Genomic DNA, 15,296 nt, shown 5'->3' with positions numbered 1-15,296 from the left:
CTCTAAGCAAAAGCCTTAAGCATTATATTCTGGAAATTATTCTGCAACTGCCCACCAACCTCTTCAAGCCCCAATAAAATACTCATCCTTCCAAAATAGCTTTTCCTGTTGAACCTCACCCATTCCAGTCACTTCTTTATACTTTTAGCACCTTAGCATCATATTCACATTGTATATTTCACTTTTGATCCACCACTTTATAACATCATCTCTCTAGTTGCCCACACTAGAAACCTCGGCACCCTCCTGGCTCCTCCCTCCCACTTGCTGTGTCTCCAGCTAGTGACAGAATCTAATCCGTTTCAGTGTGTCCTGGGACCCACGGCACTGGCACAGGCTCAGCGCTTTGACATTTTTCACCTGGTTGTCTCCACTGCCCACTCACAGATCTTTGTCACTCTAGCCTGGCCCATTTCCAGTTCATCCTTCTGTGTGCTACTGAAAGATCTGTTAAAAACATACATCTGATCCTATCTGCTCTTTTCTTAAAATCCTTAAAACTCCTTGGCTTAGCACATAAGACAGTGCTTTTTCTGGTTGCTAGCTCCCTTTCTGGCCACTCCCTTCGGCATCCCCCTGTTCCATGGTAAGTCTTTCCAGAGGGAGGATGCTTGAGTTGAGTCATGAAGTCCCCTCAAAATTATTCCAAGAAGAGCTCCATGTGTTTTCCTGGCTTCGTGCTTTTGAGCTTTTGCACACATGGTTTCTTCTGCCTTCAATGTCCTCTCCTTACCTAGTCATCCTTAGTGGCTTTAACATTTAGCTTAAGCAACACGTCTACCAAGAAGACTTCAAGGACCCTCCCTCACCCCTTTCCCATCTGTTGTAGATCCTCATCCAGTGAACTCCCATACAACCATGTAAATGGCTCTGTAAAAACTCATCATTCTGTACCATAGCCATTCATGAGTTTTGTCTACTGCTCATGATAAGCTGTAGATTCCGTAAAGGCTGGGAATATACTTTTTGATTTTATATCAAAATCTAGCATCTACCTTAGAGCCAGGCACAAAGCAGGTCCTCACTAAATGCCTGCCAATAGATAAAATTATTACTCTGGGCCGGACGCGGTGGCTCCCAACTGTAATCCCAGCACTTTGGGAGGCCGAGTTGGGCAGATCACGAGGTCAGGAGCTCAAGACCAGCCTGACCAACATGGTGAAACCCTGTCTCTACTGAAAATACAAAAATTAGCCAGGTGTGGTGGCATGCCCCTATAATCCCAGCTACTCAGGAGGCTGAGGCAGGAGAATTGCTTGAACCTGGAAGGCGGAGGTTGCAGTGAGCCAAGATTGTACCACTGCACTCCAGTCTAGGCAACAGAGTGAGGCTCTGTCTAAAAAAAAAGGATTACTCTGGATGGGTGACCAAGGAACAGCAGAGGATCAAAAGCTGCAGCAACTTTAGGGCTTGTAGATAATCTGTGACTCAAGAAGTCTACATCATTATGGCCAAAAACAGACCATTGTATTCAGTCTCAAATATTATTCAAAGCTCCTTATTTTTACTAAAACATAGATTTTTCAGTTTTCCATATTAATAAATTATTTCTTTTTTAATTGAAAATATTTTCTTGGTCATGCAGTTGCTTACACCTGTAATCCCAGCACTTCAGGAGGCCGAGGTGGGTGGATCACCTGAGGTCGGGAGTTTGAGACCAGCCTGGCCAACATGAGAAACCCCTTCTCTACTAAAAATACAAAATTAGGCCGGGTGCGGTGGCTCACGCCTGTAATCCCAGCACTTTGGGAGGCCGAGGTGGGCGGATCACGAGGTCAGGAGACCGAGACCATCCTGGCTAACACAGTGAAACCCCGTCTCTACTAAAAATACAAAAAAATTAGCCGGGCATAGTGGTGGGCGCCTGTAGTCCCAGCTACTTGGGAGGCTGAGGCAGGAGAATGGCGTGAACCTGGGAAGTGCAGCTTGTAGTGAGCTGAGATCGCGCCACTGCACTCCAGCCTGGGCGGCAGAGCAAGACTCCGTCTCAAAAAAAAAAAAGATTAAAAAAAAAAATACAAAATTAGCTGGGTGTGGTGGTGCATGCCTGTAATCCAAGCTACTCGGGAGGGTGAGGCAGGAGAATCATTTGAACAAGGGAGTCGGAAGTTGTGGTGAGCCAAGATCGCACCATTGCACTCCAGCCTGGGCAAGAAGAGCAAAACTCCGTCTCAAAAAAAAAAAATTTTGTTTTTCTTGGTTGAGATGTCTCTTCACAAGTCTTTTCCAAGGAAAATTTTTCTCTCTTACCACCTACAAGCCATAACAAAGCTTAAAGATAACTCATAAATTCATTGTCACGGAATCAAGAAAACCAGAACAGGCAAATTGAAATGTGCAATTTGTTTACCATCAGATGAACTTAGGGGTGCCCACAGCTGCAGAATCTCAGGGTTAGAAGGACTTCTGATGTTGTTGGAGACAGAAGGACTTACTTTCCTGTCCCCTTTCTAGGCTCCTTCTAACAACAGGAATGAATTGACAGTGATCCATTCACAGAGGGGAAAGTATTCATATGTAAGAAACCTGGGTCCACAGCAGCTCTCACTCAACCAAATTCTATGGCCAAAACAAGCGAGGTAAAGATTTTCATTCAGCAGGTAAAGAAACACCTGCAGTGATGTAGGCAAGACACACCCTTGCCTAGGTGTCTAGAAAGGACATCTTTAAAAAACAATGAATGTTTATGTGTATATACTAGGTGTATATATTTTTGGGGTACATGTGATTTTTTTTTCTTGAGATGATATCTCACTCTGTTGCCCAGGCTAGAGTGCAGTGGCACAATTTTGGCTTTCTGCAGCCTTGACCTCCTGAGCTCAAGTGATCCTTCCCACTTTAGCCCTTCCAAATAGCTAGGACTACAGGCATACACTACTACACCCAGCTACTTTTCATATTTTTTATAGAGATGGGGTTCCACCATCTTGCCCAGGTTGGTCTCGAACTCCTAGGCTCAAGCGATCCACCAGCCTCAGCCTCCCAAAGTGCTGGGACTACAGGTGTGATCCACTGCGCCCAGTTCATGTGATGCTTTGATACAAGCATACGATAGGTAACAATCACATCAGGATAACTGAGGGCATCCTTGACCTCATTTCTTTGTGTTAGGGACATCCCAATTATACTCTTTCAGTTATTTTAAAATACGTATTAAATTATTGCTTACTGTAGTAACCCTGTTGTTCTATCAAATAACAGATCTTATTCATTCTGTCTATGTTTTCACCCATTAACCATCCCAGCATCCTCCTGCCCTCCCCTGCGATGCTTCCAAGCCTCTAGTAGTCATCATTGTACTATCTCCATGAGTTCAAGTGTTTTAATTTTTAGCTCCCGTCTTTCTGTGACTGGCTTATTTCACTTAACATAATATCCTCCGGTTCCACCCATGTTGTTGCAAATGATAAGATTTCATTCTATCTTATGGCTGAACAGTATGCCATTGTGTATATGTACCCCATTTTCTTTATCTATTCATCTGTTGATAAGCGCTTAGGTTTGCTTCCAAATGTTGGATATTGTGCACAGTGCTGCAGTAAACAGGAGTACAGATATCTCTTCAATATATTGATTTCCTTTCTTTTGCTTATATACCTAGCAGTGGGATTGCTGGATCATTTACATTCCCACCTTGTACGAAGGTTCTCCTTTCTCCACATCCTCACCAGCATTCATTATTGCCTGTCTTTTGGATATAAGCCATTCTAAGTGGGGTGAGATGACATCTCACTGTGGTTTTGATTTGCATTTCCCTGATAATTACTGATATTGAGCCATTTTCCATATACCTGTTGGCCATTTGTATGTCTTCTTTTGAGAAATCTCTATGAAGATCTTTTGCCCATTTTTAACTGGATTATGAGAAACAGCATCTTTTGAAGGCCCAGGAGAAACTCAACCCCTCACAACAATTTCCAATCATTCCCAGGCACTGGTTCCCAGGAATGGCCTGGAGCAAGCACGGTTTCACTGAGGAAAGGCCAGGGCCAGCTGAGCCTACCACAGCAATCGGTAGGCTCACATAGCTTGTGAGGTGTATTTATAAGGTCCCTTGGCTTCCCTGAAGGGAAGGCTTCCATATTATGCAGTAGTTAAGAGCTTGGGTTCTGGGACCAGAGCAACCTGCATTCAAATCTTTATTCTGCTGTTTGCTAGCCATGTAAGTTATTTAACCTGTCCGAGTCTCAGTTTCCTCATTTGCAAAATGGGGGAAAGTAGTTTTCACACTTCAGTACTGTATGCCTGGTACACAATAAGTGGTCAGCTAACAGAAGTTATCATTATTATCATTAGCTATTTATGATCATCGAAAGTAACAGAAACCTACTGTAATTCTAATTCGTAGGCTACCTAGGCCAAATAATTTTTCCAGATTTTCAAAATGACATAAACTGAAAGGCTGATTGAGGAAGTGTTGCTCAAATGCCCTGCCACCCTATTTAGAGCAGATAATTTGTGTCTCCACATGGCCTACAGTTCCATTCTTAGTTTTTATTCTCGGTATTATAAGGCTGCTTTCTCTTACGAAACAGGAATCAGGAAGCTGCGGCATGAGCGGTATACACAGTCTGGTATCCACGGCCCCCCATCCACAGTGAAGTCCATGCTTTACTGTGAATTATCCTGATGTTTGGGTGGCCTCACATGGGCGTCTTCAGCTGACTGAGAAAGTAAGATTCCTAGACTGGATTACAGAGGCAGCTGGCAGCCTTTCAGCTAAATTCTATTTTATAAAGTCTATAAATTTACTCAGAATCCAGTTACCAGCTGGTAGGGGGTGTATAAAACCATAGAGTTACAGAAGAGAAAAAAGAGTAATTCGATTGAGATTTATCCAAAGGATTTAAAACGTGATTTACCTGTGGGCCAGTTCCTGGTTTCAAGTGAAAACCAAAAACCAGTTCCAGGTTCACTATTTTTTCCTCATTTTCTTCAGGTTCACCTCCTGAGTCCTAAAACAGGAAACCAAGCACCAATTATCCTAGATGTTGTTTTTACTTCTCATGTAAAGAAGATGATATCTTAGCACTAGTTTTTTTTTTTTTTTTTCTATTCTAATCCATTAACTTTTGGTTATTTTGGATTAAGCCACAAATGATAATTACATCAAGCAAGAGAAATGACATATTATGCCTTTTAGAACTTTGCCAAATGATTTATTTCATGCAGTTCAAATTGAATATCACTGTCTTACATTTATCACAATGCATCTTGCATTGTGCAATTTTACCCTAGAAATGCACTTAGCACCTCGAGATGCATTGTGAGATTTCAACTTGAGAGGTTCACAACACAGGGCATTTACAAGCTATTCCCGAAGAGGAATTACGCAGTGGATGGAGGACGCACATGTGGATGGAGGATGAAGCAGAGGAACAAAACGAATCTTTGAGGGCTTAGAGATGAAAAACTATAGCTGTTAGTGAATAAGTAAAGTTCTGTATATGAATTGCAAGTATTTGCTGATCTTAAACAAATTATGCCATATTCCTTTAGAGTAGATTCAAAATGTTAAGCATACTAATATGTTATTCAAACAGTAAACCTCCCATCCCCTATGAAGGTGATGACTGAGCGCTCCAGGGTATGAATTCTCTCAGTGACTTACATGTTGAAAAGTATCCAGGCCCAGGTGGGAGGCCACGGGACCTTGCCTACAATGTTGGCACTTAGAACTCCTAGCCACTAAAGTGAGGTGTGTTGTTCTTATCATGAACGAATTGTTAATATTTCAACTTGTGGGGAACAAGGGTGTTCAATTTATACACATCCCTTGCTTCAAAGGGCCTTTTGTTAGACAGATGTGATGAAGTTTCACTTCAAACAACCATTTCCGACATTGGCAAATTTAGGTGTGGATGCAGCAGGTGCATGTGTCAATAAAGGCAGCATTACTGTCCGTAAGAAAAACCTTACTTACCTTAATTAGTGGTGGGAAGTGAAACAAGTTTATGTAATCATGGGTTAATTTCTCAATGGCTGACTGTTAAAAAAAAATCATATGACTTTATTAATGATCCAACAATACCAAGAGAAGATTAAAATCATTGGGTACAAACAAAAACATTCCTTATTTACCTACTTCATAAAATATCTTGGGGGCATTAATATCCAACGTCTATTGAGAACAACTCTCATTGTCCAAAGCAGTGTAGGTGGTTTGTAATTATTTAAAGGACCAGAAATTTTTAAAAATTATTTTTTTTTTTTGGAGACCGGGTCTCATTCTACTGTGCAGGCTGGAGTGCAGTAACACTATCATAACTCACCGCAGCCTTGAACTCCTGAGCTCAAGAGATTCTTCCATCTCAGCCTCCCAAGTGGCTGGGACTCAGGCACACAGCACCACACCAGCTAATTTATTTTATTTTATTTTTTGTAGAGATGGGATCTTGCTCTGTTGCCCAGGCTGGTCTTGAAATCCTGGCCTCCTGCCTTGACCTCTCAAAGTACTGGGATTACAGGGATGAGGCCAAGAAAAGGAAGACATTTTAAAGATGTTGAACCTCAGACTAAGCAATAAATAAACCCATTTTTCAAACACCGGCAGAGTATAGTACTGAGAAGTGGATGTTCTAGGGTACAGAATGCAGGTGCCACTCTGAGTAACGGTGAGAAAAGCAACATAGCACATGAGTATAACACCAGACTTTCAGGAAGGCTAGAATCTCACTAAAAGGTTGATTGCATTATAAGAACATTTCTATGGATATGTGTCCAACATCACCTCTGCCAATGAAACACAAAGAAATCTGAAAGGAAAGGAAGACAATTTATGATGATGTTTTGGATACTCAGCAGGCACAGTTCAGATTTTCTAAGAACTGATTGTGGAGAGAGTAAAAAAGTACCAACCTGAGAAAATTAGATGCATTTTATTTTAAAGCAAAATAAAAACTGTTGACAGCTGACAATGTAATGAACACTTATTGGGTGTTCAGTCCTACTTCTTACACTCAGCTCCTTCACACGAGGGCTTGCAGGCTCAGAGAAGGGAGCCATGGTCAGGCTTAAAGGGAGAGACAAACACACAGCAAAAGAATGGGTCGAGGCTGGGTGCGGTGGCTCACATCTGTAATCCCAGCACTTTGGGACACTGAGGTGGGCGGATCATGAGGTCAGAGGTTCGAGACCAGCCTGACCAACATGGTGAAGCCCCATCTCTACTAAAAATACAAAAATTAGCCAGGTGTGGTAGTCCGCGCCTGTAATTCCAGCTAGCTACTCAGGAGGCTAAGGCAGGAGAATCACTTGAAACCGGGAGGTGGAGGTTGCAGTGAGCCAAGATTGCACCATTGCACTTCAGCCTGCACAGCAGAGTAAGACTCCAGCTCAAAAAAAAAAAAAAAAAAAAAGAATGGATGGATATACTGCTCCACTGTCCAGTTTGATCACCTACCATTCCATTTAAGGACTGAGAGACTCTTGGAGAAAGGACACAACAATTGTGCCTTCCTCAGTGAAAGTGCAAAGAATAAAGGATACATTCTTACCATCAGGCTGTGTGTGAGAAACACTTGAGACAGGGACCCGCAGGACTCCTCCAGTGTGGATATACTCATCCCCAAAGGCCCAGCTTGGAGCATTACTTATCTTGATTGCCCCGAGAGTCTATGCAGGGCCCTCCTAGAGTAAGTGCACACAACCCTTTCCCTTTATCTTTCCCTCTCATATAAACTTGTTGGAAATCCCCACGCTCTGGCTGAGTTTAGTGGTCACCTGTTGGCTGAGCCCCTACTGGGTAGCCATTTTTACATACAGCTCCAGCCTTGGCAGTAAGCGGGAGGGTCCGCATTCCACACTTTGGAGACTGCCCCTCTGTGAATGACTGTCTTTAGAAGCTCATGCAGATGCACTCAGGAGTTTGAGGGCAGTGTTAGGTCCCCCAACAGATGCAGGCTACTCCTTCATTTGGAGCTCTGGGCAGACCCTCTGCAGAGGTCATAAAAAGAGGACATCACACTGACCCCACTCTTAGTGGGTCAAATAGTTTTTGTTTTTACTTTTAAGTGGCTGCTTCCAACAGGGCTTTTTCTCTCTGCATGTTCCTTGGCTTCTCTGCAGGCTCAGACCCCTGTCCCTACCTTTTTTTTTGAGACAGGGTCTCACTCTATTGCCCAGGCTGTAGTGCAGTGGTGCAATCACGGTTCATGGCAGCCTCAACCTCTTGGACTCAAGCAATCCTCCCACCTCAACCTCCCAAGTAACTGGGACCACCAAAGGCGTGCCCCACATGCCTGGCTAATTTTTGCATTTTTTGCAGAGGCAAGGTTTTGCCATGTTGCCCAGTCTGGTCTTGAACTTCTGGGCTCAAGTGGGTTGCCCACCTTGATCCCCCAAAGTGCTAGGATTACAGGCACGAGCCACAGTGCCTGGCCCTTAGACCCTTTTGACCACTGATTCTATCTTAAAGCTTTTCCAACCTTTGGCTTTTGTAACAGCATTATCTCCTCATTTCCTACTTTGTGGACACACATTCCTGCCTTCCTCTTCACCTTCCTGGCCAAACACATCCTTTCTGCCAAAGACAGAAAGCTTCCTAGCTGGAAGAAGACTACTCCTGAGCAGGGTGTAGAGGTGGCTGTGCTTTCCTTTATTTTATTATTACTTTTTAATGAGGTGAAATTCACATGCCATAAAATTAACCAGTACCTCTATCTAGTTCCAAAACATTTTCATCACCCCCAAAGGGGACTCTACTCCCATTAGGCAATCAATAACCATTGCCTCCTCCCACCAGCAGCTGGCAATCACTGATCGCTTTCTGTGTATGGATTCACCTGTTCAGGATGTCTCATACACTATGTGACTTTTGTGTCTGGCTTCTTTCATTTAGCATCATGTTCAAGGCTCATCTATGCTGCAGCACATATCAGTGTGGAGTCCTAATAAGTTAAGTAAGCTACAACAAGGAGGGGGTCCCAGGTGGGGGATAACAATTGTTCTGAGAGACGGCTAATCACAGACAATCACAACAACCTGTTCCCAAATACCTCATTCTGCAAGTAACCCCAGCAGCATGACCTTGTCTGCACACCCTATCTGCACGTAGCCCCTCCAGTATGATCTCATAAAACTTCCCTCAAGCCCCTGCCTCTTGGCAGACAGCCCCTTCTCTGCTGTGCTGCCCATTGCACCCTTGCAACACATCTTCATACTTTCTGTAATAAATCTGCCTTTCTTTACCTATGACTGTCTTGGTAAATTCTTTTACTGCCTGCGACAGCGGCCCCAGCCAGTCTGCCCACACCAGTCAGTACTTCATTGCGCTTTCCTTCTTGAGCCTGAGAGCAGCCCTCTAACCTGTGGCATCTTCCTCTTCTCTCCATGCGCATTTTTGTTACACTGCAGTGCTTATCATTGTCTACATTTATACCCTCCTGTTTTTTCAAAACCCAGCCTAGCCTTTTTAATCCATTTTAAAATTTCCAGAAGCAAAGTGCAAACATGTCAATTCTCAATACTCCCAACAGCTGGTCATATTCCAGCTTTTCCCCCCAGCCTGAAGTTGTAAGCTGTCCAGGATCTGGCCCCACCTTCTTTCCACTTCAGGTTCCATGCATTCTACTCATCATTCGTGTTCTGTAGACAGCTGTTTAAGCTACTCAGATCGGGACTCATCTTTTCTGTTCCTCCACATTCTCTTCCATTTCTCTTAACTCTTTGTTCTCTCTGTCTAGATTAATGTTCTTTCCTTTCCCGGTCTACATTCCAAAATCTGTCATTCCTCCAAGATCCGGCTCAAGGGCTACCCTCTCTGTGAAGTTTTCCCTTTCCATCTCCCACCATGGCCTCTCCCAACTCTGGGTAATGAATCGGTCCTTTCCTCCCAATTGCCAAGGAGATGCTGTATGCATTCTTTAACCACAGGTTTCTTTGAATCTTCATAGGCCCAGTCTCACAATTAGTAGCCATTCACTGAATTTGTTGAACAATAAACAATAAGTCTGGACTTTGCTTGCCTAAATGATACCTCTCGGCATGAAAGGGGTACTTAGGTTATCCAGGGCCACCCTTGGAAAGCTGTAAATCACTGAGGGCATCTGGTGAGGTATCCCAGCTCACCACCCTGTCTTCTGAACTGATCCTTAAGGAATACTGGTCCTTTTCAAAGATGGCAGGTGGGAAGGGGAGGTATCTTATTTGGTATCTGCCAAATAGGACAAGATTTACAAAATTTCTTTTTTGGAGCTCTGAAACATCTCTGTACTACAGAAAATACTTTTTCCTACTGTGGCCCACCTAAGCCAGCATAGCTTTTAGGATGGACTTGCCTCCACCCCAAGGCTGGGATTACATTCTTTGCCAGCCTTTGAGAAATATGCTATGCATGGGTTTTCCTGCCCTTCTTCTAGGAGGGAGAAGACAGCGAGGTCCTCTTTCTGTTGTGGAGATGTTCTCTGGTGGGTGAGTGCTAAGCTGTTATGCAAAGGGTGCTGAGAGTCTGTAAGGATGTTTCTTCCTGGACCCTAGGTCCACAGAATGAAATGAATGGGCTCTCTTTGGGTCTTAATGGGGATTTCTCTAAAAAAGTCAGTGTGGGTAGCTCTAAGATAGGGATTAGTTGGCATGCTGGTAGAGCCTTTGTAAAGGTGTGGATTTGGACAGGAGGCTGCTTTATCTAAATTTTCTCCTTTATTCTGTGTCTCTTCTTTCTAACCTATACATACTCGTCCATCTACCCACACTGGAATGGGGGTGCGGGTTTGGGGAGCAAACTTGATTTTATTCTAAGATGTCTCTTGAAATAAGATTAATCACAATGACCACACAATGCCAGCAATTGTTATTCAGTTTAAGTTGCTAAGTTGAAAAAACAAAAACAAACAAACAAAAAACCATGACCATGACCACCACAGTGAACACAGAGGTTTAGCTTTGAAACTACTCAACACTTAAGTTTTGGGAGAAATGGTAGAATTTCCTGAGTAAGTGGGGATTAAAACACATACAAGGTGGCGTCTGTTCCAGGTCATAATGACAAAAATTACAAATGCCTTTGGCTTACGTTTCCCTCTGGCCATGCAGAAATTCCGGGGTCCTTAGGGATTCCTGACGGACTTTTGTCTCTCTAGAATTAAACTGAGTCACCTCCTGCTGTTCCGGGTGGATGTCTGTTTTCCAGGCACCACACTGCCTTTGTGGTATTTTTTACAGCTGTCATTTACCATTATCTCATAAGCAGTATCTGTTTTCTCCACCAGATTAGAGACTTCCTGAGGACGGGGGGTGATATTCAGGGTCCTGTGACTCCTACTATACCACGTATGCATCTTTTTGCTGTTGGATTATGAGGAAGGAATAGGGGTGCTTGGGGGCGGCCACTGATTATCAACTGATGTAAGCATTTCAGCACAGTAATGACCAGCATAGCACCGTTTCCATCTGCAGCCCCTCATGTTTGATCTGCTGCATAGTAGGTGCCCAGTAAAGATTTGTTGATGGAGGTCAGGCGTGGTGGCTCATGCCTGTAATCCCAGCACTTTGGGAGGCTGAGGTGGATGGATCATTTGAAGTCAGGAGCTCGAGACTAGCCTGGAAAACATGGTGAAACCCCGTCTCTACTAAAAATACAAAAATTAGCTGGGTGTGGTGGCACGCTTCCATAATCCCAGCCACTTGGGAGGCTGAGGCAGGAGAATCACTTGAACCCAGGAGGTGGAGGGTGCAGTGAGCCGAGATCATGCCTTTGCACTCCAGCCTGGGCAACAGAGCAAGACTCTGTCTCAAAAACAACAACAACAACAACAAAAAAGGTTTGCTGATGGAATGTTCTCCCTTTCTGAGGTACCTTGAAGTGAATGATATGCCCCTTGGAGACAATGCCCATGTCTTTCAGGTCTTCTTCCTCCAGCAGCAGTAGCCGCTTCCCTGTAATGTTGTTTTCTTTGAACAAGCTTGCATATACGCTCATCTCTGCTGAAGAGTCACCTGAAGGAAGTGATTAGAGAGCAGTATAAAATTAGACGAAATCACATCCAAAACAAAGTTAACTCCATGAATTAAGAAGGTAACTTATTCCACTTGCCTTTTCTGACGAGCTGCTGAACCCAACAATACTGTGAAAGAGAGGACACATATGGTTTTGAAGATTCACACATGGTCAGTGGCCGGTCTTCACAGTAAACATAGAGTTTTCAATAGATCAAAATAGCTTTAATTCCTGGCTCAACCACAGAGGTAAAATAGAAGACTTTCTCTTTGTAGTTTTAAAACCTCAAGCTTTCAAATGGGAGATATCCCTCTCTTCGGGGGTCTTGGCCAGTTAAAAGACCATTGGTTTTCCTCCTTCTTTGGGAGATATTTTTAAATCCTTTCAAGAGGGTTCTTACTTATAGTGATTTTTCCATTTATGTGCCAGTGGCCCCCTGGATTGCTGAGGGGCACCGGTTTACTCAGGAATTCTATGAGTTCTAGGGACCACACAGCAGTGGACGGAAAGGATCTTCTGTTCTAGGCCAGGTTGTGAAGTAGCCACGTGGCCCCGGCCAAGTCAAAGTATGGAGCTTCCTATGTAGAATGAGGAGACTGGACCCAGTGACCCTTAGTCCCTGTATATCACAGGGCCTGGGTTTATTGATGGCCTCTCACAGTACCTTGGTGAGGGGAGAAGGATGGGAGGGCAGACTCAGTCCCTCTGATTCTCTGGGGGAGCCCTCAACTCTGGAATTTTATTTAAGTGGCCTGGAAACCACTCAACCTCAGAGCAAAGACTAAAAATAGCTGTTAGAACTCAGTGCTTTTTAAAAAATTTCTTTTCAAATGAGAGGGAAACTTTGCAGCGAGGGATAAAGAGATTACATCCAGGCTTGTGAATAAAGGAGACCCTGGGTCCTCTTTCCTTGTTAAGCAAGGCTGGCAGGAAAGTGAGGCTCACTGGGGCTCAGTGAATGGGAAGAAATAGTGGCAACTGGTGCCAAGTTTCCTTACCCTATGGAAGCCAAAGAGGTTAGCTAATGTTGAAAGCAGGTGCACTTCAAAAGAATACAAAGGGCAGAGAGGGAAATGCCTGGGCCCAAAACCAGGTTGAGCTAGGTAAACAGATCTTTTGAGGAGTTTCCAGTAGCTAGTCTGTACTTCGTGGCACCTGGTCTGTTCCCTGGGCTGGAGCCCAAACCCACTAAGGCTTGCATTACATCTGTTGTTTTTTTTCATTTTAATTTAGCGATACCCTGAGCTTGTTAAATAGACCTGGATAGGCATAAGTCCCTGAGTTTTATAGAACTTAAAACAATTTTTTTTTTTTTGAGATGGAGCCTTGCTCTGTTGCCCAGGCTGGAGTGCAGTGGTGCGATCTTGGCTCACTGCAACCTCCACCTTCCATGTTCAAGCGATTGTCTTGCCTCAGCCTCCCAAGTAGCTGGGATTATGGGCATGCGCCACCACACCTGGCTCATTTTTGTATTTTTAGAAGAGATGGGGTTTCACCATGTTGGCCAGGCTGGTCTTGAACTCCTGACCTCAAGTGATCCTCCTGCCTCGGCCTCTCAAAGTGCTGGGATTTCAGGCTACCTCACCCAGCCTAGTCCCTGAGTTTTCTCATCAGGAATTTTCTTACCTGTTTTGTCCCTAAGAAAATAGATATGGTGATGTAACAGACTAAGTTGGATTGTTTCTCAGGGTTTCTATCAAGAATGCAGAGCGCAGGACTTCCTTTGGATTTCAATAGTCTGAGTGCAGCCTCTCAAAAACATAGAGCTTATCTGGCTAAAGCTATCGGGAATGTCTGGGCGTGCTTGTGTCTATTCCCACTTGAGAGGCCAGAGTGAGGCTGGCAAATATGATGCCTCGCTTTCAAACAGGCCTGAGGTAGAAGGAAAGCCAGTTCAGTGGTGTCCCAGTTCAGTTCAGTCCAGCACTGCCTTGACCAGATCCTCCTCTACCACGGCTCAAGGCCATCCCTGTTTTTTTAAAAAGATTTAAGATCACTTTTTTCTCAAGTATGTTCATTTGTTTTCCCGAGCTGCCACTTTAATTTCCTCATTGGTATTTGTTATTGTATTCTGGAATACTTTCAGAGCAAATAGGAAGGTAGAACCCACTTAGAAGAGTTGCAGATACTTGCTTTACTCTTGAGGCCTTATTTTCAATCATTATTGCATTAAAAACAGAAAAAAGGCCAGGTGCAGTGGGTCACACCTGTAATCCCAGCCCTTTGGGAGGCGAGGCGGGCAGATCACTTGAGGCCAGGAGTTTGAGACCAGCCTGACCAACATGGTGAAACCCCATCTCTACTAAAAATACAAAAATTAGCCAGGCGTGCTAGTGGGCACCTATAGTCTTAGCTACTCAGGAGGTTGAGGCAGGAGAATCGCTTGAACCGCAGGAGGTGAAGGTTGTAGTGAGCTGAGATTGCACCACTGCACTCCAGCCTGGGCGACAGAGCAAGACTCTGTCTCAAAAAAAAAAAAAAAAAAAAAAAAAAAGAATTTGTCAACTTCTCCTAGTTAGACTTTCCTAAGGCCCAATCTCTTTACCTAAAAACTTAGGGACAAATTTATGAAATACCTGCCCAAGTCAAATAAGGCATGAATACAAAGAGCTTACCACATCGTCTTCTGTCCATGCACCAATCTCAAAGGAAGGCAGCAGCTGCATGGGAAATATGCATGAAACGAAAAAAAAGTAATATTATCATTGTCTTTTTGGTTCATCCTCCTCTTGTCTCACTCTTTTAGCTCTCAGCTGCTGCTCTGGCTTGGTTCCTCCTGCAGGTTGGGTTGAATGGAAAACAGTTTTCCTGACCTTAAGAGGCAGTTCTCAGTGCTCCAGTAGCGTTCACCAATCTCTCAGTAACAATTCATGTACTTTGGGAGCTGTTTCACATTCCTCTGTTGGTACATGGTTTTTACATCCCACAATAAGGCCTCAGCAGTCAAGACATTTCTGACATTTTCTCAGAGACCCAGAGTCTTCCTCAGAGTTCTCAGCCAACATGAGGACTATTGGATTAACAATGAACATTCCAAAGCAACCACTTAGTAACCAGATGATGTATTATGCCTATTCTCAAGAGGAGTTTCTAAGTGTTTAAAGATCTCATTTGCACAATATTTTAAAAACCAGATGTTAGCACCCACGGATGAAGAAGGACATGGGAAATTGGTACGGTCCTAAGAAACCCAGGCTGTAGAGTTGCTCTAACTAAAACAGATGAAAATACCTCCCTGTGAGGTTCACAAGTGCAAATGAAGGTGTCTCCAGAGGACTTTAGCCTGCACCATTTTCAGAGCCAAAGAGCTACTTACTCTCTTCAATATATGCCCCATGGCCATCTAAATAATAAATGCTTA

At 43.8% G+C, this 15,296-nt stretch overlaps 1 protein-coding gene across 1 annotated transcript in view; it reads right to left on the bottom strand.

Annotated features, from left to right (window-relative positions):
- MAP3K20 (mitogen-activated protein kinase kinase kinase 20) overlaps positions 1 to 15,296 on the bottom strand; it is a 189,118-nt gene that overhangs the window by 23,799 nt on the left and 150,023 nt on the right. The window contains exons 12-16 of the mRNA XM_007965380.3: positions 14,551 to 14,595; positions 12,032 to 12,062; positions 11,795 to 11,934; positions 5,924 to 5,986; positions 4,863 to 4,955 (exon numbers count right to left, since the gene is read on the bottom strand). Of these exons, the coding sequence (XP_007963571.1) occupies positions 4,863 to 4,955; positions 5,924 to 5,986; positions 11,795 to 11,934; positions 12,032 to 12,062; positions 14,551 to 14,595 (372 nt within the window). The remainder of the gene's footprint in view (positions 1 to 4,862; positions 4,956 to 5,923; positions 5,987 to 11,794; positions 11,935 to 12,031; positions 12,063 to 14,550; positions 14,596 to 15,296) is intronic.

This window comes from Chlorocebus sabaeus, chromosome 10 (genome assembly GCF_047675955.1).
Source record: "Chlorocebus sabaeus isolate Y175 chromosome 10, mChlSab1.0.hap1, whole genome shotgun sequence".
Lineage (NCBI taxonomy): Eukaryota > Metazoa > Chordata > Mammalia > Primates > Cercopithecidae > Chlorocebus > Chlorocebus sabaeus.
Note: the sequence above shows the minus strand (reverse complement) of the source record. Positions and strands in the feature narration are given on the sequence as shown.